The sequence below is a fragment of the Callospermophilus lateralis genome, chromosome 8, assembly GCF_048772815.1.
Source record: "Callospermophilus lateralis isolate mCalLat2 chromosome 8, mCalLat2.hap1, whole genome shotgun sequence".
NCBI classification, from domain to species: Eukaryota; Metazoa; Chordata; class Mammalia; order Rodentia; family Sciuridae; genus Callospermophilus; species Callospermophilus lateralis.
Window position 1 is genome coordinate 91,996,033 of NC_135312.1, and position 25,022 is coordinate 92,021,054.

At 40.1% G+C, this 25,022-nt stretch overlaps 1 protein-coding gene across 2 annotated transcripts in view; it reads left to right on the top strand.

Annotated features, from left to right (window-relative positions):
- The first annotated feature begins 10,249 nt into the window (after positions 1-10,249).
- The window catches only part of Ppp3ca (protein phosphatase 3 catalytic subunit alpha), a 308,796-nt gene continuing 294,023 nt past the window's right edge, over positions 10,250-25,022 (top strand). For both annotated transcript variants that reach the window (XM_076865379.2, XM_076865380.2), the window contains exon 1: positions 10,250-11,036. In XM_076865379.2, coding sequence (XP_076721494.1) covers positions 10,979-11,036 — 58 coding nt within the window. In that variant the 5' untranslated portion in view covers positions 10,250-10,978. The remainder of the gene's footprint in view (positions 11,037-25,022) is intronic.

A 25,022-nucleotide genomic window follows, 5' to 3' on the forward strand; every position in this document is an offset into this window, starting at 1 on the left:
TGAGTTGACTCAATGCATTTCCTGTCTTAAGAATGTTTTCGTTTTAACCATAAATGGGTTAAATGCTATATTCTGTGACTTGAGAATTTCAGGCATCAAAAAAGGGACATTAGTTGAGGATTGGAAATGGGGAAGGAGTGAAGCCATCTGTAAGTGAAACTGCAAAGGAGGAAAATTTGATATTGTATGAGAAAAGATATGATTTTTTTTTAACTCCCTTTCTTTAATGAAGTGGTGTGGTTATTTTCCTTAATCCTCCCTCTCTCCAAATGGTTTTCAATCCTGGCTAGTTGATGGTTTCAGTGTCCTGTCTGTAGCCCTCTAAGTTTCCCGTCTCCGTGCAAACAGCTCCCTATGTGCTTCTACCTGTGTCTTTGTTGGGGGCATTGTGCTTAGACTTGCCTGGCATTAGCCCCAGGCAGTTTTCTGCATTGACTGTTGGGTATATTTACTTAGTTCTTTGGCTCTGATGAGTCTGCTCTAAGGTGACTTATAAACTTCCTTGCAGGATTGCACCAAAGTTTCCTCATCTGTGGGTCTTTGCTTGATATCTAATCCTTGCCGGACTTTCTTTGCTTCCCTGACACATTCCTAATTTTCTTACTACTTTTTTTTTCCTTGGAAAATCTTGTCTACATCACTTTTATATGAATCTTCCTCTCAGGGTAAACATTTAGTGACCCCAACCCTTAGGTACCTATGTATTATAATTACCTTGGAAGTAGGTATTTAGGTGAACAGCAATTCTTAGCTCAGACCATGAGAAAAGAAAGCAAAGTAAGGAGCTTAATCTTCTCATGACTGTGTGATTTGTCGTGTGTGTGTGTGTGGGGGGGTGGGGGGTACAGGGGTGGGAGGGGAGAGACTTGTTCAAGGCAGGCCAACAGGTAGGAAACCCAGGCAGGTATTGATGCTGTGCTGTTGAAGAAGAATTCCTTCTTCTTTCTGGAAACCTCTATTTTGTTAAGTCCTTAAAATGATTGGATGAGGCTCTCCCACATTATTGAGGGTAGTCTACTTAAAGTCAATTGATTATAGGTATTAGCCACATGTGTGAACTATCTTCATAGTAAGATCTTGATTAGTGGTTGATTAAATAACTGAATTATAGCCTAGCCAAGTTGACTTGGAAGAAAAGCCATAACACTGTAGGACTAACAAAGTTAGAAGAGACACAATATGTTTTGCCATGTCAAAAATAGCACCAACATGACCTTCACAGAAACTGCTTGGCATTGATGCTGCATAATCATAAATCTGCATATTATTAAATTAGTCATATTAACTTCTTACAAAAGGCTGTGACTCACAAAAATAAACAATCATATATGCACACACATACGTAAATATGTATATTCATATTTTTAGATAATTGGCTCATGACTTTCAAAAAATAGAAAGGAATTTTGTGTTTTTACTTATAGTGAAGACACATTAAGTGGGCATTTTTCCCAATCCAGTTTGTCAACTCTTTTTCCAACACTGCCTACCTGCAAAGGCACAGGTATGAGAAGAGTGAGGGAGACGGAGCTGGGAAAAAGACAACAAATAGTATTAATACCAGGAATCTGGTATAGGCTGATGGGGCCCCAGGGCAGATGTCTTAATACCAAACCAGTCCCAATGGAGTGTATCTGATTTACACCAGTAGAGGCCATGCAAGAGGGATAGAAGGTTGGAAGCAGGACAGGAGTCATGGTCATTCTAAGACTATCTTGGCATGTAAAACAGATAAGACACATCCCTAGTCATTGGATGTCAAACAGTAGCCTGGAGGTCCCACAGGATAGATTATTTAGAAATCTACTTGGCTTTGTGTCCTTTTATAAATATTTGGTTTCCCTCTAATTTTGGAAAGGTGGGAAGATTATGGACCTTTGCCCTCCTTGAAATTAGGTGAAGTAATGAGATCAGGCCAGTGGAGTGTGAGTGTAGTCACTCATGAGTGCCATGCAGGCAGAGGCCTTTGATTGTTGGGCCTCACCTCTCCAGCCCTCTCTTCGCCTCCTGCAGGGTGACAGTCGAAGCACCTGTTGATGCCTGCGCTGACTGTGGCACTGGGATGCTGAGTCAGCACAGGGAGGACAGCTGCCCTGGCAGGCTGCCCAGACCTGCAGAGGACCTCAAACTTCTGGTAAGCTCCTGAGATCTTCAATTTTTACTGCAGCACTGTCTGAATCTTCCCGATGGTGGCATGGAAACTAGCGTGGAGAATGTCTAATTAATAGCTCCAGGGCTCACCAAGACTCCCCAGTTAGAGACTATCTGTTGCCTAGACTCTCTGTCTTTCTTCCTTTCTCCATCCATACTGATGAATTCATTTTATTTTTGGCACTGGGTGTGCTATAGAGACAACTGGGATGGGCAAGGATGGGATCAGAAGGTAGTCATTTTCTTAATGAAGAAATGGATTTTCGTAACCACTTGAATTGAAAGGTGTCAACCCTTAAAAGTGAACAGAGGGCATGCTACAAACATCTTAGCTGCTCTTTTTATCTTACATTTGATTTACCGGAGGGCTCTTGCCAAACATATAGTAGGGGAGTTAGTAAGGAACATAAAACACTCAAACCAGCTCTGGAAAACAACCCTTATTGTAAGGGTACTGAAAGACCTAATATATCCAGGAAAAAGTTAAACAACCAGGCAGCTTGAAAGACAAAAAGGAACACAGAGTTTGTAGCTTCTCTTCCTCTGCTGACTCTGACCCATGGCTTCTCTGTCAAGAATGGCATCATCTGTTTATACTCCCTGCACATGTGTCCTGTCCCCGTGGCCACCTTAGTTCATTCAAACTTTCCTGTGAATTTTAAGGTCAAACTCTTCACAGAGGGCATCTGACTAGGATAAAGTTTCTTTTGTAAAATAGTTCAAGGAACTTAAAGGTCACCAACCTTTAGGTGACTTCAAGTAAGATGTTTAGGTACCCAGGTCCAACCCGGCCCCACTCCCAGGCCAGTGGTTGAACTTATGACCCAAATGATCACTCAGCAGGTGATGTGACTGGGCCTTTTCCCTAAAAATAAGGGTGCTGGTGCTGGTAAATTGTGATTTAATCAAAACATCGTCTGTCATAAGTGTAAGAATTGAAAGCATATTCAATTCATGGGGTACTTTTAACAGGACAGATACCCTGACACATATCTAGCACACTTTCCCCAACCAACAGTCTTTCTTTGGCCTGGGCAATCAGGGACACCCCAAAAGAGAGAAGGAAACTCTTTTGAGGGACTGCTTTTAAAAAACACAACCCCAATTCTACTTACTTCCTCCCTGAAAATTGCTGATGTCTGGCCTAACTTATCACCAGGGAATAGCTTAGATGTTACAAACAATAGAACTCTTTGTGTATCTGGAGAAAGAGGAAATATGAGTAATACTGTGCTCTCACTGGATCTACACAAGTAACTACTCTTACAGTGAGAGACACACCTCATGCTAACAACTGAATGCCTAAATTCCCATTCCGTTTCTCATCCTGAGGGCCCAAGTCAACTGTCTTTATTCTACGAAGGTTAGTTTTATGACTTAAAAAAAAACCCCACTAAACATGAAATTTTTTTATTTTTCTTACAAATACTTTGAACTGCTTATTTAAACTATGGAAAAAATCAGAAAAACTCACTCAGACTTGCATTATAATAGAATATTCACTTTTTCAACAAACATTTATTAGTGACCTAGTGTGTGCCAAGTGCACTGCAGACACTGTGGATTCAGGAACAAAACAGACCAGTCCTGTTCTCAAGGTTCTTACTTATCTAGTTATAAGTAGCCAAACAAATCCATCCCACTCATAATGTTAACTAGTCTAAAATATTAAAAGGAACTGAATCGATGTAGAGAAGCAGAGAGCAATGTGGTACTATTTGAAGTAGGTATACAAGACTTCTTTGTGCAGCTCAACAATAATCTCCCCTTCTGTTAAGACCAATAGACAACTCTCAGTTGTCCTCTTAGTCAATCTGTCAGCATCCTTGACACAATTTACTTCATTTGCCTGGCTTTAGAGACATAATCCTTTTATTCCATAAGCTGTCCCTTTCCATGGGCTTTGCTGGTCCCCTTTTCTCCTTACCCTTGAACTGAAATAGAGCATGACTCTGCCATGGCTTCCTACTTCAAATGCCAGAGACTTGAAGGTCTCTCCTTTCAAGTCCAGGACCTACATGTCTGCATGCCATCTCCACTTCTACGCGTAACATACAACTCAACATTGACATATCTAAGTTTAGTTCTTCTTCATGAAACAGACTCCTCCTTTCCAATCTTTCCTTTCTCAGTAAATGGTAACTTCTACCTTCCATTTGCTCACACCCAAAAGCTTGAAGTTTTCCTTGACCTCTTTTCAATTTTCCCATATCCTGTATTCAATCCATCAGCAAATCTTCTTAGGTCAACTTTTTACATATATTTGGAAATGGATGCTTCTTACCACTCCCTTCTAAACTACATAATACTAACCAACTTATTTCTAGTTTGGGTCATGACAAGAGTCTCTCAACTGGTCTTTCCACTTCTGCCCTTTCTCTTTTCCCATCACTTTGCTTGTTTTGTCTAGCCGATATGATAAAATCCCTCTCATTTCATCCAAAATAAAATTCAGTCTTTCCTATTATATAAAGGCTTTGTATAAGCTGAGTTTACACGATCTCTCTGACTTTACCTTATACCACTCTTTGCAGTTCACTCCAGCAACATTGGCCTCCTTTGACAGTTGGTAAAGATGCCAACCAGACTCTGCCCTCAGGGCCTTTGCTTCTACTGTTCCTTTTTTCTGGAACTCACTTCTTCTGTGTGGCTGCAGAGCCATCTCCATCATCTTGAGAATCTCTGTTCAAATATCAGCTTTTCAGAGACCCCTTCTTGGTATGCCATGGCTACCACAGCAGTTTGTGTCACTTCCTTCAGTGCCCTAGCCACTGTGTGTTATGATTATGGTCATCCCCAGCCCACTGCCATGGCCTGTGTGTATGTGCAAGTGCAGTTTACTATCATCTGTCTTTCTTGACTAGAATGTAAGTTTTATGAGGGTACAGACTTTGGTTTTTCCATATTACATTCACAGTGATTGATAGGTATAGATATTCAGTAACTATTGAATATATGCCTTCCACTAGCCCTGAGTATTAGCAAAATAAAACTTTACTACTTAGAAGTAAATGGAAAGGTGGCTGGTCTGAGTGCCAAATTCAAATTAAGAACAGAATATTTACTTGCAAATTCATGAACTTTTAATCAGTAATGGGCAAACTTTTGTTCTAGTAAGGGCAAATCTCTGCCTGCTTCAAAGGATAAAACTCATTTCTAATTATTTACTGGTTGTGCATATGTAAATCTGCCTTTAAAGGACCAGAAAAAGTTCTTCTAAATTGATCTATCAAGTCTCCTAAAATGTTGTTGTAGTTTGAGTAGTGAGTTCTTTGCTATTATTGTTGAAGTGTTCTCAAAGCACTTCAAATGTAAATTTCAGCTCATTTTAGGTCAAATATTCTGAGTTTTTGAGTTTAGAAAGGCCAAAATACATAAAATTTTACAGCATATTTGTTTCTTGGATTTTTAAAATAGAATGGCAAATATAAAGCTCTTCTTAATGGAAACATTTATGACTTGGCACAATCTATTCATAATTTCAAAGTCTGGAATTAAATTAAAGTTAAAACTGTCTAGGAGAAATAGTTAGTGACATTTCTCTCTCATATGTGTGTTTGTGAGTTTTGGTCATACTGATATCTCCTTGAGAATAGAGACCCTGGTACTTAGCCTAACATCTATCTCATACTGTGAATACCAACACATTATTTTAAAACTCATTCAACAAAATTTGTTGAGCACCTACATTGTGCCAAGAACTTGGATATGAAATGAGGATACAAATATAAATAAAATGAATATTTGGTTATTAAATCCAAATGAACATTGATCAAATATTCTTGCCAAATTTTATGTAAAGTATTTCTCCATATTGAACTTGGTATACAATTTCAAAGATTTTCATTTAATCCATAGTGGAAAAATTATATGTTTTCCTATATATACTTGCTATAAAAATGCTTAATGTTCAGAATTGTCTAAACGAATTAAACTACCTCCTCACAAAACCAAGGCTCAAGAAAATTTCAAGACAAATCCAAAAGATCAACAATATAAAGGCCTTTTAGTTTGAACCTCAAATTAAATCCATGTAGACTAGTGTATTTCATAGAGCCTCTATAGTAAACAAGAAAGAACTCCATACCAATAGAAGGGAATGGTGTGGGAACTTGATTTAAGAACATACATGAAATTCACACACATTCATGGCCGTTCCAGGCCTGACTGTCTATTTACAGATCCTTCAACTTTGTATCCCACCATCTTAAGTGAGAATATAGATAGAACATACTGATATCTAACTCAGAAGAGCTATGTCCAGAAGTTATTATTCAAGTCTAATATCCAAATGATAGTAAATCCACCCCAGAATCAAAGTCCAATATTTTAAAAGTTATTCTCAAAATAAGATATAAAAAACAATGTCTTTCTTTCCTCTTTTCTTCTTTCTTTTTTTCTCTGGATATAGCAGATCACTTAGTAAGCAAAACAAAATACTTTTCATTTCCTATAATTTGCATCCAAACGGTATAAAGCATTTAAATGCACATGATTCCAAGTACACATTAGTTTCCCTCATATTTATCTTTATTATTATTTTTGATGAAACTAATAGCAAACTAGTTTGTTTTCTCCAATAGTAAGAGAAAGGAGCTTCTTTATGCTTAATTGTTTGTAAAGATAATATGTATGTAACAGTTATAAAGTAAGACTTTGAGATCATTGGGTGGAGAAACAAAATCGTTGAATCATTCTTCATTCTATACTTTTATGCATCATCTAACATCATACCTTGTACAGAACAGGTGTTCAAAACACAACTGGTAAATGAATAATTCATTCACAGAAAATTAAGATTTGATGTTCATGTATTAAAAGAGGGAATATTTTTAGTCTTCAGGTTGTTCTCTTATATAACAGTTACACAAGCCTTTGGGATTTAACTAAGGATTTTATTCTTTCAATTAATAAAATAAATGAGTTTTGTATGATATAATACTACTACCTACCCTAACAAACATATCTTCAACTAGTGGAATAACCCAACAGAAGATTATTTCTTTATAAGAAATAATTTTTATAATGCAGATTTTCTTCATAGGTGACAGCATTCCTTTAGTTGAAGACTCAGCTCTAACCACATGATGTTCTGTGGGTCCCTGAGTCTTAGAAGCCTCTGTATGCGACTGAAGGATGGGAGCTGATAGACTGGAGAATGTGTATCTGCTCCTTAACTACCTTGGCTAGCAAGTGACAGAGCACTTTAGCCTGGATCCAGGGTCAGGCTGGAAAATGGACTCCCTAGCTGGGCAGATGCTAGAGAGATAGATTATGGAAAGGAAAGTGCATTTTTTTTTGGCGGGGGAGGGGCTAACTTTTTATTTTCTTAATTTTTTCTTCACAAGCAGAGGACATTTCCAAAGTCAGCTCATGGAAATTGAAATAACTTTTTGAAAATGTAAATTCCAAAGGTAAGGTAATTCTATGAAGTGGTAATATAATCAAGAATAGCTCGGACAGTCTAACAGGATTAAAAAAAAAAAAGAATGGCAGTTGCAGACAGTTGGACGTCTAAATGAATATCTGAGTAAAAAAGATAATTTGGCTATCAGGTTCAGTAAGCCAAGTTTACGGATATTAACTAGTTCCCAGTTTTTAAGCTGCTGTTAGTTTTCTTTGGAGCAGGGTCCAATTTGTTTAAGAAGTGTCTATGTTGCAACAGTTGTGGAACTATACACATGCTTTAAAAATGCCTGATGATAATAAGATATGTTGTGAAGTGATTATGATTCATAACTTTTTTTTTCCCACACATACCTCAGCTAGGAGGTGTCCTAGACCTGTAGCGGACTGAAGGGTGTGACTGCAAGGTGTGCCTTTATTTCCTATCTCTATCATAAAACTTCTCTATGTTGTTGACATTCTAAGCCTTCTCATGTTGGTTCAATGGCATTTTCCTATATTTGGAGAAAGTTAGTCCAAATAACAGTGGGAACTCTATCTGTTTGCCACACGTGTGTGAGAATGTTTTGCCCTTGGAAGTGAGCATCCCTGGACATGGTTTCCTGGTCTTTCCTGAAGCAGGCCCTCTTCACCCACAGGTCTTGGCATCCTTCCCTCTCTGTGTGCCATCTGGCCTGGGACCAACTTCCCAAATCTGCCTCAGCAACTAGCTCTGCTTGTGTCCAGGAGGCTGTTTGCAACAAACCCTTTCTGAGGAGATTATGGTGACCTCTAGGAGCACATGATTTTATGTTTTCTGAAAGCTATGCCGGACTTTAGGCTTTACTGACAGAGAAGACCATTTTTAAAGCACCACACCCCTATATGCAGGCTCATAAATTACCTACCACAGTGTCGGGCATATGAATAAAAGGAGCACAATACATACTTATTGAATAAATTGTCTGCCTAATTACCACATCCTATTCTGGGGTTGTAAACTGGCCAGCAGAATCTCACCCTTTGGGCCCATGGCATCCTCTCTTTGCTGGTGGGACACACCCCATATCCTGTCCCTTATCTTGGAGGCCTCCCCAGAGGCTGACTACTTTCTAGTGTGTGTTCCTACTTCTTGCAGTTCACACTACCCCTTGTGTTCCAGCACCACCAGCCCGAAAAATAAGTTATTAAAACTTAGTTTTCAAGTTTGAGCTTAATCTAATCCCTGTCGTCAAAACAGTTCTGCTGACTCCATCTCCTGCCTTCCTAAACCTTTTTCTAAGCCATTTATTGGATCTGTAGTTCAATTCAGGAGATAGGAAAAACCCATTTGGAATTTGCAAATAAAACAGGAAGGACTGAGGGTGAAAAATTTAACTTTCTTCATAATTCCCTCCAGAATTCCAACTTTCTTGAGGGTCCTTGGAGCTGAGGTTGATCGAGGAGAGGCTGAGATGACACCTGGCAGAGGGAGAACCACTTCTAAGATTCCTCTGGTCTGAAAGGAGCATTTCTGCTACTATCACTCTGCCCCCCAGCGTCTAGCATTCTTAACTTTCCTTCCAACCTGAGATACCAGGGCGGGCAACTGCCTACAGCTCCAAGGTCCTTCGGACATCCTGAGTACCAAGTGGATGACAGGCAGATTTGGTGTCGCCTGTCCTAAACAGTGGCTGAGTGTCCTTGTGTGAACAGTCAAAAGGCGACTTCCAGGTTTCTCCCGCTCTACATTTCTCCATAGAGTGCAACAGGGCAGCCTAGGATGGCTGAATCGCCCGGGGTCGCGAGGACTCCTGTCCCCACCCTCCCAGGAAAGCCGGGTCCTGTGTCCCGAAGCGCCAGACACACTCAGCCAGGTCCCTGGTCCGCGACTTTTGACCAGGGACCCCTCCTCTTAAGGTGTGCATGCATGGGTGGGAAACAGTAACAGCCACCATACCGCCAACACAAAAGCCCACTAGAAAATACAACCGTACACCCCATCACAGGCGGAGCCCATCTCCGCAAGGTAAGTTGTTTTTTCTTTTTGTCGTAGTTTTGGCGATTCTTCCTGGACAGCTGCGGCAGCGACAGCAGCTGCGCCGTGGGCCCCAAGCTCCTCGCGCTCTTCCTTCCTCCGCCCTCTCTCGGTTGCCCCCACCCGCTTCACTCCTCTCCCCGCCTTCTCCGTGCCCTCTCGCAGGCCACGCACACACCCGGAGACACCGTCCGTTCTTGGCTACTCACACTGCAGCTTAACCCAGTCGCCAAGGCGCGGGTGCCAAGGAGGCGCGGGGGTGTATGCGGATTCCAGGGTAGGAAGCCAAGTGGGGGTGGGGGTGGCATGGTAGAGCCCCTCTCCTCCCAGCCACCACCCCCTGCCCATTCTCCTTTCCTAATCCTGGCCTGCCAGCAACAGTGACACCTGAGCAAGGACTGGGCGGTGGAGGCGGCAGGCCCGCCGGACTGGCAGCTGGTGGAAAACAGAGCGAGGGGCGGGGACAGCCAGGAGGAACGGGGGGCGGGACGAATCCGGAGGCCGCCACCTGGCAGTGAGGGACACACGTCCTAGCCAATGAGTGCACGGGGCTGCGACGTCGGGGCGGGAGGCCGGGGGCGGGCCCCGCGAGGAGGCGGAGGCTACCCCGGCACTAGAGGCGGGGGCCGGGAGGAGGAAGGGGAGGAGGCGGAGGCGGGCGCGGTGGCGGTGGCCGGCGGAGGCGGTGGCGGAGGCGGCGGAGGAGGGTAGGTTGTGCCCGGGACTGTGTGTGCCGAGCTCCGCGGCTGTGCCTGTGTGAGTGAAGGAGCGGTGCCGGGAGGCAGAGGCGAGCGCGGGCGAGCACGGCAGCGGGACGTCTACCGCGGCCCCGGCACCGGCGGCTGCATCGTCGGCGCTCGGTGTGGGGAAGCAGCGGCGGCGGCGGCAGCAGCAGCAGCAGCAGCAGCAACAGCGGCGGCCGTCTCAACGCCACCGGGGACGCCGAGGCGCTGCTGGTGGCACTGACATCCGCGGCCCTGCCTCTTCTCCCTCGCCCCCGGCCCTCCCCATGTGATCGGTCTTAATCCCGGCCGTGTGCGCGCGTGGGTCTCCATTCCGCGGTGCCCGGTCTCCGTGCCGGGGTGGGTACTCGTGTGTGCGCTTCTCCTCCCCATCCCCCTTCCCCCAAGAATAAAAGAAGAACCGGGAGGCGTGCTCAGAAAATAAATAAATAACCACCACACACGCGCAGCCCGGAGCGAGTCGGCGGGGCTGGCGGCGGCAGTGGAGGAGGAGTGAAGGCGGCGGCAGCGGAGGAGGGACGCGCGGAGAAGGCAGTAACTTTAAAGCCAGCTCAGAGCCCAGACCTCCAGCCGAGCGGTTTGCAGCGCGGCGGCGGCGGCGTTGAGTGTCTGGCCCGCCGGTCCGGTGGGGGTGTGCAGTCGGACGGACAAGCAGCGCGTCGCTGTCCCCCGGCGGCTGGAGATGTCCGAGCCCAAGGCAATTGATCCCAAGTTGTCGACGACCGACAGGGTGGTGAAAGGTAAGCGGAGCGCCACGGTCGCTCGGGTGCACGGTGTGCCGCAGGCGCCCGGGCGGCTCGCCTCGCCTCCCCTCCCCCAGCCCAGGGTTCTCCTCACCCAGCTCCAGCCACGGACCTTCTAGGATATTGTGCAACCCGCGAACCCCCTCCCCCGCGGCGCCCTTCCCCCACGCCTCCCTCTCAGCTCCACTTGGGGCATTTTTATTGACGGGGGCGTCAGTTGGCAAATGGCTGAGCCGCGGGGAGGCGGCGGCGGGGGTGGCGGTGGCGGTGGCGGGAGGGGGCGCCCCGGGGGTGGTTGCTGGCAGGGTGTAGCTGCTATGACAGAAATAGGAAGTGGGTGGCTGCTCGCAGGCTTGCATGGGATCGGGTTTATGGTTTTCTTTTGCAGAGGGAGGGGGTGATTTATGGCTTTTAAAAAATTAATATGGCATTTTTATGTGGCCGTGGCTTTCCACGGACTACCTCGCTGGGGCAGGGTTCTCTCGGTGCTCCATTGCAGCAATTCCCTCCGCGCCCCTTCCCCCTCCCACTGGAAGGGCCTGCACAGGACTCGCGAGAGAGCGGGAGAGCGTGGGGGGAGCCTGGCGTTTCCTTCCGCGCGGGGCTGGGGTGGCCGTCCGCGGGAAGGTGGCCGAGGGGGCGCGTGGGGGATCATGAGGCTGGGAACGACCGGAGAGCCCCTATCCATGCCGTCGCCGCCCCGGGATTCCCCCAAACGCCTGAGAACGACATAAAAAGCCATTCTCCAACCTCTCTCACCACCGCTGACATCCTTCTGTCGCCCTGTCATTGCTCGTGAAGGGTTCCCCTCGCTTGCACACCTCCCCTCGGGAACCTCATCCCGCTTATTTTCTTCATGCCCCTGGCACCCTTTGTAACGGGCTATTTAATTCTCCACCCTTGGATTTTATGTATACACTCGGTGCAGGGATGGTTCTCTGATTGCTGGTGAAGAGAAGGCGGGATGCCAGGGGTGAGGAAGGGGACAAACTGTGGTCGCCCTCTCTATTGCACTGTAGAGAGAGATCCCACCGTCTTTATCACGTTCCAAGGTGGTGTGGGGGAGGAACCTTCATGGGACTCTTGCAAGAATGAGGCAACAGAGCAGATCCACCAGGATTAAGTAGTGTCCCTTAATTGTGGGGTCAGGACACGGAACATAACCGAGATGAACATGGACTGTGTGCGGAACCGGCCTCTGAAATTGGAAACTTGGCTGGTGGTGTGGGGTGTGTGTGTGTGTGTGGTGTTGTGTTATGTGTAGAGATGTTATCTGATGGGGCCAGAGCATGCAACTAGAGTGCAAGGCAATAAAGTCATTTGCACCAGGAGCACTTAGGCTAAGTAACACAGCAGCCTAAAGACTACATAAGTTTCCCTGGGGTTACAGAAAAGATCCGGTGCCTTTCAGTTTTAAAGTAATTGTGTGTGTGAAGTGTGTGTGTGAGTGAGGTGAATGGGTGGCCGGAGACTCAAGGGGGAACTTGTGTTCTTTTTTTTTTGAGAAAGAGAAATAAGATGTCTTCTTTTGTTTTGATTATATTGGAATAATTCCTGCTTCTGTGCAAGATTCACAGACCCATCAAAATAAGGAGGAAATAGTTTTGCAAAAATGATTAGAAATACGACTACAGTTAGATGCACAACTATGATTTTTTTTTTCTGCAGGCATGGATCCTTATGTAAACAGTCAAATCAAATTCATTCCAAAGAACTGTTTAGTATTAAAGATTTCTGTTGACATTTTCAAAAATGAAGACCTTTTACTGAAATATCAGAAAATGACCAAGATCTCCCTAATGTGTAATGTTAAGGTGTAGCTTCATTCTGTAGGTTAAGATTATTTATTCTCAAAACAATTAAGGTAAATTTACAGTTCGGTTAATTGCAGTCAATGTGTGGGCAATTAAAAAACAATCATGCACACTTATGGTCACATTTCTTTTTTTTTAAATCACGAAATATGGATTCCTAATGTAAACATACAGTTGTTATCAAGTGAGCAATGTGAAAATAATTGTTCATAATTCTGCCTTGGTGTCTTTGCCAGTTAATATGGCAGAATCTATTTAACCATTCCATAGCTATTTTACCTTTTCCCCCATGCTATGTTGTTATGATTTTTCATTAGAAGTACACAGTTCTCAATAATTCCAGAAATTTGATCTACATATTTTTACACAAGTGAAATGGAAATGTGCGTAATAGACTCAAAAGATGAAAAGTTAATCTTGCATTTGTTTTGATAGGGATTCTGACGTAAATCTTAAATAAGGGATTTTGTTTATAGAAAAAACTTTTATTGATGAATCTGATTTTAAGGTGGGCACACTGATGCTATTTCTGTTATACTTTCTTGTTGATTATATTGTTGGCTTAAAAGTCATTCTTCAAGATTGTAATCAACATTTTGTCATACGTGAATTTTTTGTGATTAGTTATTTGAGAAAAATCTATTTTGATCCTCTTGAATGTGAATACACATGCTCAGTAAGGGGAAAGTATATATTTACTGAGTGGAAAACAAATTATTAAGTGTTTTTTTTTTTTTTACAAAAAGTAGGTAATATATAGTTTATTAAACAAGTATTTACACCAAAATATTGCTAGAATTTCATTTCAGTTGTCAAGTCTTCAACACAGGTTTATCCTTGAGGAAATATTTGTGCTACTTAGGTCTTCTCTCCTTTTCCAAAGAATATATTGTAGTATTTGCTATGTATACATACAGAAATGAGAAACATTCATCTCATTATTACCTTGGCATATCCTGATATTTGCTTACAGTTATCTTTATTGCTATGATCTGACTTTTGTTGTGTAGCAAATTGCTGTGTACAAATAAAGCTGTGCTTGTGGATTTTTCTGTGCTGATTTGTTGACACCTCTTTTGATTTGCACTTCCAGAATGCAACTTTAGAAAGGTAGGTTGAGTCTGAGTGTCACCTGTGTCATTTTTGAGGTTTGTAGAGTCTGCCAAAGTGTGTTGAAAGTCCCTGATCTATTTTCTAAACCTTATGAAAGGGAAGATAGAAGTGGGAGTGGGAAGTATTTATTTAGATTACCTCAAAACAGAAAAATTACTTCAATTAGTAAAACAGATGTTATTTCATTTTGACTGTTCTTAGAAACAATAAAAAAGTATAAGAATTCAGAGAAAACATCTTGGAAAGGTATTTATTGGAAAGCAGAACAATTTGATTATTTACCATTTTACATTATATTTTTAAGGGACTATTTCATAGGTATAAGGCAAAAGAGGGTTATAAATAGAAGAGTAACCATCTCCTTTTCCTTACCTTCAATATACTCTATAATCTGGCTTTCTCTGCAGTGGTACTTCACAGGCCTTGTTCTAAACTTTGGCTTCTCTTCATTGCTTTGTACTTATTCCTGCCTGGAATGATTTGTGTAGCCCTAACATTCTCTTGTGGCCATAGACCTTTGCTGTGTGACAGTTAAAAATACATAGAGAAAATTAAGTTCTATGTGATGATAAGTGTGTGACTTTTTAATGTATCTCTTCACATCTTCAGGTATTTTGTTATGGGCCCTTTACCCTAATTGATTTTAATGTAGAAATTTCAGATACCCTGGGATGCAGCTGAAGGATAACTTCTGGGTAGAGTTCCTGAGAATCTCAAATACTCTAGGCAGTGCACTGTTGTGCTTTGTGTAAGGTTACTATTGGCCATGGGGAACGAGCTTTTTTTCTTGTATACTGCCAGCTTATATACTCTTGGTGTAAACAGACACTCATAGGACAATTCTGGAAAGGTATCAAAGACCATGCAAGCAAGAAGTTGTAAGTAAAGTAAATTAATATTACATGAGGATTCAGGCTAGCCAGTATTTCTAGCTGAGAGACTAGTAAAACTACTTAAAATGAAAACAACAATATGGTACATCAGTTATAACTGTCATGTGTGGTTCTGGAAATGGGGGAGTAAGTAGCCAATAATGCTTTTCTTAGTGATACAGCAAGAAAAGCTCATTGTGACTTTATTTTACTGAATTTTGTTACAGCCAGTTGAGTTGTTTCATGTGTCTGGTTTCCCATTTGAGTATAATGAAACCTTATTAATTCAGTATCATTAATTTAAATTTATTACGATTAAGCATCAGTGTTTGGTAGGTAAGTTTTGCATCAGTGCTGGATGTGAAGAAAAGGTTCTGCTAATCTAATTAACTCATAGTGCTGTCAGGGATAATATACTTTAGAGAACAAATCCTTTTCAGGACTTAGTGAACAGTATGCAGATTCATATTGTTAGTTACAAATCAGGTTGATTCATTAATATTTCCTTTCTGGACTTGTGTAAGGTAAATATACCACAAATTCATAGCTTTTAAAACATCTTGTAATCTTAAGTCTTAAGGCAACACCTGAGAGTTTAAGAAAATTCCAGTGGTTCTAAGTGTTATCAATAAAACATAAGAAGAACAGTTTTTATTGAAGTGTGGGGGAAGAACCCTTACTTTAATGGACAATATATTTTAAGACACTGAGTTAAAATGTGAAAAATTAGCACCTTGGAGTCTAGCTAGAGAGGTTTACTCTGACATTGTTTGTTAGTTGAAAAATATGCCTTTTAAAAGTCTATTTGTTTATGACCTGTTTTGATTTATAATTTTAGAGATATGAAGTATGACTTGGATATACCGTGCATACATAACTTTTATAATTGGCCTCTTATGCTTTTCCTTATCTTTTTTGTGTCAGCCATGTGTAAAGTTGAAGCTAATTATAAAACCAAATAAAGAATCCATTTAGAGTGACCTCATTGGAAAAAGGCATTGTTCTAGAGATATTCTCCTTTTAGCAAATCCAGTTAAATTACCATTTTGAACGTTTTGTGAAATTGTGTTGGACACCTCCAGAAATATGAAGAAAGGTGATGATTCATGATATGGAATTGGGATAATTACTAAAAAATTACTTTGTCAACTTTTTCAGCAACTTTCTGGTATTGCATTCTTGTGCTATTTAAGGATATGGTGAGGTTTTGAGTCCCACTTTAGTGTCTTTTTAGGTTGCGTATTATAACTCATCAGGCTCCTTTTCCCATATGTAAAGGACAGTGATTATACCCACCACTCTGAGGACTAGAGAATCATTGAATGAGATATGGGAGTTTGAATGGTTACAGTTGGTCTTTCCTTTTGGGAATGGTGATTCAGTGACTGCTAAGACAGAATTACAAATGACAACATGTTATGTATTTTCAGGTCACTCCAGAATAGTAAGAACCAGTAATATTGAAAACCATGAATGCCTTGGGTCTACAACAGTAGCTTATGATGACGCTTATTTGTATGTTTAAAGAAATGGAGACAGAATAGATAGAATGGGACAGGTAGGACTAGACTACAGGTAAGTGGAAGCAAATTTTTCCTTGAACAAAGAGGCTCTTCTTGAAAATATTTTTGAAAATTGATACCTCCTTTTTGGATGTATTTTAAGTTGTCATCACACTTTGTTTCCTATTTTGTTTTACTAAATTACTAACCATGTAAAATAGTTTGATACATTTCTATACCAGCAGAATTATAACATTCCTGTGATGAATATTATAATTTGGTTTGATTTTGGCATGAGAGTCATTGAAGAAATACTGTTAAACATTGTTTTTTTTTTCAAAAAAATAGACACAGAAGTAGAAACAGCATATTTACTTACTTTTATTTTGAAGAGTGCTGTTGTAAGCCTCTTAGCCTGTACCTCAGATAATGACCCACACTGTTGCTCTGGTCTGAGGATTTTGTTAATTTGTGGAGATCAGTTGGGCAAAAATATCAACCAGTGCTTCTTAGGTATTTCACTCCTTTTTAAAATCCATCTTTAGGTGGGAATGATACAGGCACCAAGACAGAATTTCAGTTTATAAATTTAGTCTCTAGTACTTTTGATATTTTCAGCAATTTTAATTTATTTTCTAATAGTTTTGCCTCCTATATTAAGCAATTATATTTTATATAAGAAATAAAATTTTAAAATTCCACATTCTTCCATGGTTGAATTTTCTGAATAATGGCTTAAATCAGATGTACTGTCAGCTTGAAGACCTAGATCCACTGCTGAGATCTCAAATTTATTTTCGCAGATGTGCACTTCAGTAGCAGAAACCTTAGAAAATGCTGACTGAGGAAATGGCAACAAATTATTAACATGCTGCATTTTTGGAGTTAAGGAGGGTTTTTTGAAACTATCATAGAGAGGGATAGAACTTTACGCATTTCTTCTTTTTATTTCCCTAAGCCATGATTTTGATTCACAGCAAAATAGTCTGCTTTTAAAGATGGTTGGTTGGGTTTTCTGTCAAACTCTGTTACAACTGGGAATGTTGCATGTGTCTGTAAAAAAGAGTTCAACAAACAGGGAGACATCAGGGATTTTTAAAAATTGCCTCTAATTTATGACATACCACCTTACAATGTTTGTTAATTTCAGGTACTTTCTGCAGTTATGAAACCAGAAGAAGGATGTTTGGCCTTCAGAGTGTTTTATTTATATGAAACTAAATTAAGAAAATAACATCAACTCTAAAAGTTTAAGACTTAAAGAGAGTCTCTATCTGTATTGCCCCAGTGTTTTTCTTCTTTTTTGGTGGTGGGGGAGGGGGTGAGTTGTGTGCATGGGACAGAAGGAGTTGCTAGTTCTTATTTTAAATGTTTGGATATTTTTATGTAACATTAGAATATTTTGTAAATTCTATGTCTGTTTTTAAACTATGTCTCAGGTTGCTGTGTATTCTTGGAAATGCTTAAAATGATTTGTTACTAAGCATATTTAAAGTTATAGTTTGGAAATGTGGTCATTGGAATGGTGGTGTCTAGCTCAATGCCTTGCTTTTTATGCACTGAATAAATTTTTGTTGAATAATTTGGACATTGCAGAGTTACCTTCTGAAACAATAAATGGAGATAAATTATATATTTATTTTGAGTCATTATGTCAAGTTCTGATTCATTGTAAATGGTTCTGCGCGGTGACTGGTGAATGGAGTGCTTCCATCTCCAGCCAATCATGGAAGGGAGCATGAGGAGAAGGCATTAATAAGGTGACACAGTTAGGTTGAGGGCAATTTTGTTGGTCATTTGAACTGACTTTATTCTTGCTAAATTTAAAAGGCTGAATTCTTTTCACCTTAGCTTATTAGCTTGAACTTGAAAGCTTTCTTTCAGTTTTCGTTGTATTTCCCCTTAGGCTAATCAATTTTTGACAAGTGAGAAAAGATATGTTAATCACTCAGTGTTGGATTTATTGGGTGAGTTATATATTTTAATTATTTCCCAGACCTGGACTTGAAGAGAAAATGACCTGGCATATTTCATGGAAAACAACAACAACTCACCCAAAACAAAATCCAGAAAACCCCAAATTAAAAAAAAAAAAAAAAAGAAGAAGAAGAAGAAGAAGAAGAAAAAAACATTTCTTTGTAATATAGTTGTAATATAGAAATGTTGCCTTTTCCCGTATAATCTCCTGCCTTCCTCTGGCCCCCAAAATGTCACTGGATCCTACCCAAGGGAAAGATTTATGGGCTATGAGAAGTTTTTGTTTTTTTTTTTTTTTTTTTTAAGTGTCACCAACTCTGCTGACTTTTTATTTTCTCCTTAGTGGGCTTTGAGCCATCTAGTGACATTTGTTTTTAAACATCTTGTAAGCTATGCCATTTTATGAAATTAAGTTAAAAGCATAATACATTCTCTTAAAAGGATAGGTCCTGAGTCAGGATTTCAAGTATGTGTTATTTTTTTGTCTGCTTATTAACAAGGAAATTAAATTTTTTAAAAATGATACAGTCTTGTATTGTTGATTATTTATGTATCATTAATGCTATTAAAGTACACACATACCTTTTCTGTGTGGGCTTAATTATTGTGATAACAGTAGTTGTCCTTCTCATTCAGTTCTGTTCATTTGTCATCTACTCTGGAATTTGCCTCTCCTGACATCTTTAGTTGGAGAAAAGGGAGTCAGCCTCTTCATTTCACTTTGATAAGAGCAAGTTGCTCTGATGATTTGTTTACTTGTCTGCCTCTCTTCCCTAGGAAGTGAAAGGCCTTGGGGAGAGCAGCCAACTTATCTTCATACCTTAAGGTCCAGCACAGAGCCTGCTATAGAACAGATGTTTGATACCTGGTTATTAAATTAATGAAGTAACAGGCAAAGGATAAGATAGACATAAAAGTTTTTTTTTTTTTTTTTTTTTTTTTTAAACCCAGGGCAGTTTTAACCACTGAGCCACATCCCCAACCCATATTTTTTTGTTTTGAGACAGGGTCTCACTAAATTGCTGAGGCAGGCTTTGTGCTTGTGATCCTTCTGCCTCAGCTTCTGGAACCACTGGGATTACAGGCATGCACCACTGTGCCTGGCAAAGTTTTTAAATTATAGAGTTCTAGTTTGAAAATTTATGGATCTTAAGTCATGGTTAGCTTACAGACATCCAATGAATCTCTTGATTTGTAAGCCTCAATCCTGTAGAAGTGTGTTTTCATGTGTTTTTAAAATGCTCTGTTTTATTAACTGGGCTTTTATAGTTTTTGCCCAATAGCCAGAATGTACACGCATAATTGGTAGGAGTGCCTTTCCCAGAGGATTGAGCAGTTTTTACTGGATTTGTGTAGGTCAAAAGGTGTATAGGTTAATTTTCTCCAAGGTAGATGATGGCTTGTTTCTCAGGAAGACTAGTGATTATACTAATTTGGGGGAGGGCTAGGTGACAAGCAGTTAGGAAGTCTAGATTATACTTTATAATGTGCAAATGCAAATGAATAAAAGTTAATAAGTTTGGGAATTAGAGATGTAAGACACATTGCACACCCAGATAGGAGGTGACTGAGTGTGTATATGCCAACAATAAACCTTCAGCCCCGGCATGAGTACAGACTACTTATAGCTTTCCCCATCTACCCAGTGAATGATGTCTAGAAAAGCTCAGCTCCAGAATTCACACCAATGAAGAGGCAGCATACGAGGCACCTACTCTCAGTTCTGTCCTTACAGATGATCACTGAACCTTTACTATCCCAGATTTGTCCACTGGCTTCTGTTTAAATTAGCCGGGCAGGTGGGAGTTTCTGAGCTCCTTTTTATTTTCATTCTGAAACAATACTTATAGTCTCAGATGGTCTGGGACTGACTTTATCTCCCTAGCACAGGATTATTTTCTCTTCAAGGTATGGAAGACTGAGCAAAGTACAGTTTCAAACATAAAATCTTTTTAAACTTCTATCTGCATTCACCAACTGGGAATGAATCTCTATGGCTTTCACCTCTGGTTAGAATTATTCCTGAATATTCTGTTTCATCTCACATGCCCTTCTAGAAATGCAAGGGTAAAGTTTTGGAGTATATATATATTTTTTTTTTAAAAAAATGTCTCTGTGATGATTAAAGAACTTTAATTGTAACAGGAACTGAAAGATTATACAGTCTGAATCTGAAAAGGGTGAGTGGTGATTTAACTAAGGTTTTGAAAGTTAGAGGCCCTCTTTTTGTAGTAGTTCACATTCAGATGTTGTTCACCATTCCTGTCACTGAAGAAGAGAAAGCAGTATTTTGAAGCATCAGAAAATTTGGTGGCATATTTAAAAAATTTTAACCAGGTAGCAACATTTAACAGTGGAATGGATTATGGGAATCTTGTGAATGGAGAGAATGGATGATTCTCATTTATTTTAGTTTTAACTGGGAGCCTGTTTGCTAAGGCATAGTTTAATTCTAACATTATGAGATTTTGAAAGCTGCAAGGAACTTTGGAAACCTAATTTGACCATGTGGCCCACAACCAGTCCTCTGTGTGCTGAGGAGGAGGATTGGAAGGGATAAGGGAAACCTTTTATTTGTTATATCTACTTATGTCTGAGCCTGTGTATGAAAAATACAACTCATAGAATTGAAAGGTGCACCAGAATTTTAGCACAGGCCGCTCCCCATGTGGGCCCCTCTGTCTAGTCTCCTGGACTGGGCAATCTAGCCACTACATGTTACATTTCTAGTGAGAGGGAGAGGTCTGCATAAGACTTTTGCTTATCATAGACATCTCTGCTTGCAAGAAATGTTTCCTTATGCTTGACTACAATCGGACTCTCTGGATACACACTTGTTGTTCTTAGAATTGCCTTATAGGGTTCCAGAGAATGAGGCTCATCAATTTTCCTCTGAGAGGTCATTTAATAATTAAAAACTGTTCTTATTCTTAAGTCTTCTAAATGTTTCCCCCTGCAGGGTGATTTCTTGGTCATCTTCCATTGTAGAGGCCTTCCTTTAAATCCAAGTCAGGTTGTTTGGATCCCTTGAAAATGGAAAAGTAGACAGAGGTTCATCTTGGCCAGTTTCTCATACCTTGCCCATCTGTGTCTTCATGCTGACTTTAAAGCTGTCTAGGATTCAGAAATCTCTCAAAGGTGGGCCCCCAGCCATGCATCCCATGATGTTCCTTGGCTGCACAAGGATTGCCACTGCCATGGTATTCTTCAACATCATGCCTTTTCTACTGAAATTCCCTTTATTTTCTCCCAGACCCTGTGGCTTCAAGGTGTCAAATACCTAATCCCTATTAGTAGGAGGATCCAAGAAAACATGGGTAGCTCTTGCATTTTAACATCACTTTCTAACGTAGAGTTTTCACATTTTATTTATAATAGGCAAGTAATAAAAGACAGGATGGTAGCATGGCGCCAAGATGGTGTCAGTGGGGATAATTGAGAGGACACTCTTGCCTGTTTACTTTTCAGATCACATCACATCACGAAGGCAAGTCAGCCTTGACCAGAGCAAAGCCTGCCTCTTCTGCCTGCTCTCACTTGTGCCTGGTCTTTGATGGTTGTTGATACAAAGCTTCTACAGTCATTGAATTTCATTAACCTATGGATTCCTTTGTAATTTGATAATAAGTTTAAGTTTCACTGCGACTTGAAGGAGGCCAGTGGCAACCTGCTGTGGTGTCATAGTATTTCTGTGTTAAACTCAACTCTGAGGTGTTAACTGCTGATAACAACATACAAAGTTTGCAAATGCCTAACCTAATTTAAAAATATATCCATATAAGCTAGAGTGGATTTGAGTTCAACCTCAAAATATTAATTTCACTTTCATTCTGTCATGAAGGTTGGAGCTGTATCTGTCATGGTGGGCATCATGCATAAGCTGCAGTCTCCTTGCTTTTAAGAATATGCCTTAAATCTTTGTGGATTTCATATTTTCTTGTATGTTCCTGAACCTTTTTTGATGACAATTTATTAGAACATGAATTCACCCATGCTAATGTTATGTGCAGGTGAATTTCATGTCACGTGCCTCCCTGGGAAGAAGTCTGTGGCCTCCAATGGGAGAATGTACTGTTGCTAGTCAGGTCTGTAAATTGAGTAGATATTGACACATTCAGCTAGGTGCCTTGACTTCAGAATGTTCTCTGAAGCTTCCCTCCTTAAACATCTCCTGGGGACTACCGTGTCTGAAATTCTATTATCGGTTCTTTGAGAGAAAATTGGCTCTTTTGGATAAAAGTTTCAAAAGTAACTCGTTTTTTAAAAAACATAGTTTAGTGTGTTGATTAGTTTAAATTTTCTTCCCTTTGGTATTGTTGAAACCAGGAACAATCTTGTATTTCTGGAGATTTTTAAGAGTATGAACTTTCATGCTTCATTTTTAAAATCTCATGACATATTTTTTATAATTATCACTCAGTCTTACAAATTGCCTTCCCTCCATCTCCAGTATAATAAAATTATCTCATTTGGTGAATAGATTCACTTATTAAGTATAAAATGACTTAAAACATTTTCCCTTATCAAAACATCCATCTACTCATCCATCTATCCATCCATCTGTTCATGTGTGCATCAAAGTTTTAGTGCCTGCTGTTTGCCTAGGATTTGTACTATGTTCTTGGACCCAATAAAAAGTAAGCAATCTCTGAACATGATTGCCCAGTGTGGGAGGCAAAAGTGACTTTAACATGGCAATATAAGTTGTAATTACTTCACTAGCAGAAGGTACAACATGCTGTGGAAGGGCGGTAATGAGACTGATTAACTTTTCATAGACTTTCCTTTCATTTTTGACAAAAATATATTTAACCAATATTAATATTCTCTGGTATACTGTATATAGATAGATGTTACGACATGGAGCTTATTTTATAATAGAGGTAGTATGAAGGGTGTTGCAAAGAACTGATGGGTGTTTTTGTATCTGGAATTCTGAAGCTATTGTAAGAGATCTTTGAGTAGCATATAGTGAAACAGAATCAGGCTGTGAGGGTGGAAGTGACTGTAAATGTCAACTAGTTAAATTATCTTTTAAATATTATGTTTCTATTAGATGGTTGGAAGCCACTTATCCCCACCCATTCTCCTAAAAAAAAATTATTTCCAGTGGTAGGAAGGCAGCATCAGAATGTGGAAAGAGCATTAGTTTACTGGTGGATAAAACTCACATTTAAATCCTGCATTCTCTATATGCCAACTTGTGTGTCCATGGACAAATCATGTAACTACCTTGAACCATTTGTCTTACTGAAAATTAGAAAGGATAATGCTCATATTGCAACTTTGTAGCAATGAGAGGAATTGTATGTAAAATGCCTAGTCTGGTGTTAAGAGCCCAGAATATGTTTGATGTTATTTTATTGTTGGACAGCTCCTTTGAAAGTCAAGCTTTCAAAATTACTTCTAGAAGTAATTTGCCTTAAAGTATATACTTCCTCATTTCCTGTCCACTGTCAAATCCACTGTATTTTGGGGCCCTTTGCCATTTCACTGTGACAGTTGGCAAATGTTAGCAGTGACTGTCCAGTTTCTGGTTCTGTGATCTTTGATATGATTGGCCACTTCCTCCTTTTTGAAACATTGTCTTTACTAGCTTTGAGGAGTTTTTATCTTTCTTTGGCTTGTTTGCCAGATCCTAAGGGCTGATATTCTTCTATTCCTTTATGAGTTCCTCCAGGCATTATTTGTCTTATGGGGTTGATTACTACTTGTAGACTGATGACTAGCACATCTATAGTTGCAAACTAGTTTTTTTTTCCTCTGGAACTGTCTCTCAAACCCCACCTCAGTTGCTGTAGATGAATATGATGAAAATGAAGTGGGGTTCCGTCTTTTCTACCCTGGGTGATGTTACCACCATCTGTCCCATTAGTTAAACATGCCGCTCAGTTCAGGCCTTTGAAATACTTTACTTATACAGCAGCTTCCCAACTTCATTCTCTTTCGACCTTATCTGTTTGCAGGCACTAATTTTCATGCATTGTTACAACAATGCTTTTTAAATTTGCTTTCAGTTGTCCTATGTTTTTCTTACTTGTAGGAACAGGAATTCTTCATATATTTGACCCTAGGTACGAATTCTGAAAACATTTATTATAAAGCATGTGTCACTTTGTACTGCATTTAAGTCTCCAGTATATTAGATTATAAGTCAATGAGAGTCTAAAGGAGATTTTTATTCATATGTGTGTTCTGAATGTTTATCTGTGTTTAATCTACAATAGAAGTTCATTGAAATGAACTAAACTTAAAAATCCAAATCAGACTTTCCATGCAACTTTTTTTTTATCTCCAGTGTGAAACTTTTATGAATCTATTATGCACAGCTCTCTGTGCTACCTCCTGTATTTTGTACATAGTGCATCACCAATGTTTGCAACACATTTTTTTCTTCCTTAACTGAAATATTGAGGGCAAGATCTTATCCACTTGATTTCCCTAGTGCTTAGCTTGATGCTTGGCACATAATTCTGTGTTTTTTTTTTTAAAATGATATATTAGAGAAGATACTCCTGTATCTCACAAAAATATAATAATATTGGTACCATTTTCTTTCAATATGATACTTTCAAATTAAAAATAGCCCAAGTTGAATCACTTTATTAAATACCCTTGATTTAAAAAAAATACCTTCCCTTCTCATTCCCCTTGCCAGGTCATTTTCATGTGAAGAATTCATAAGCCAGGTCTTCTTTATGGTGA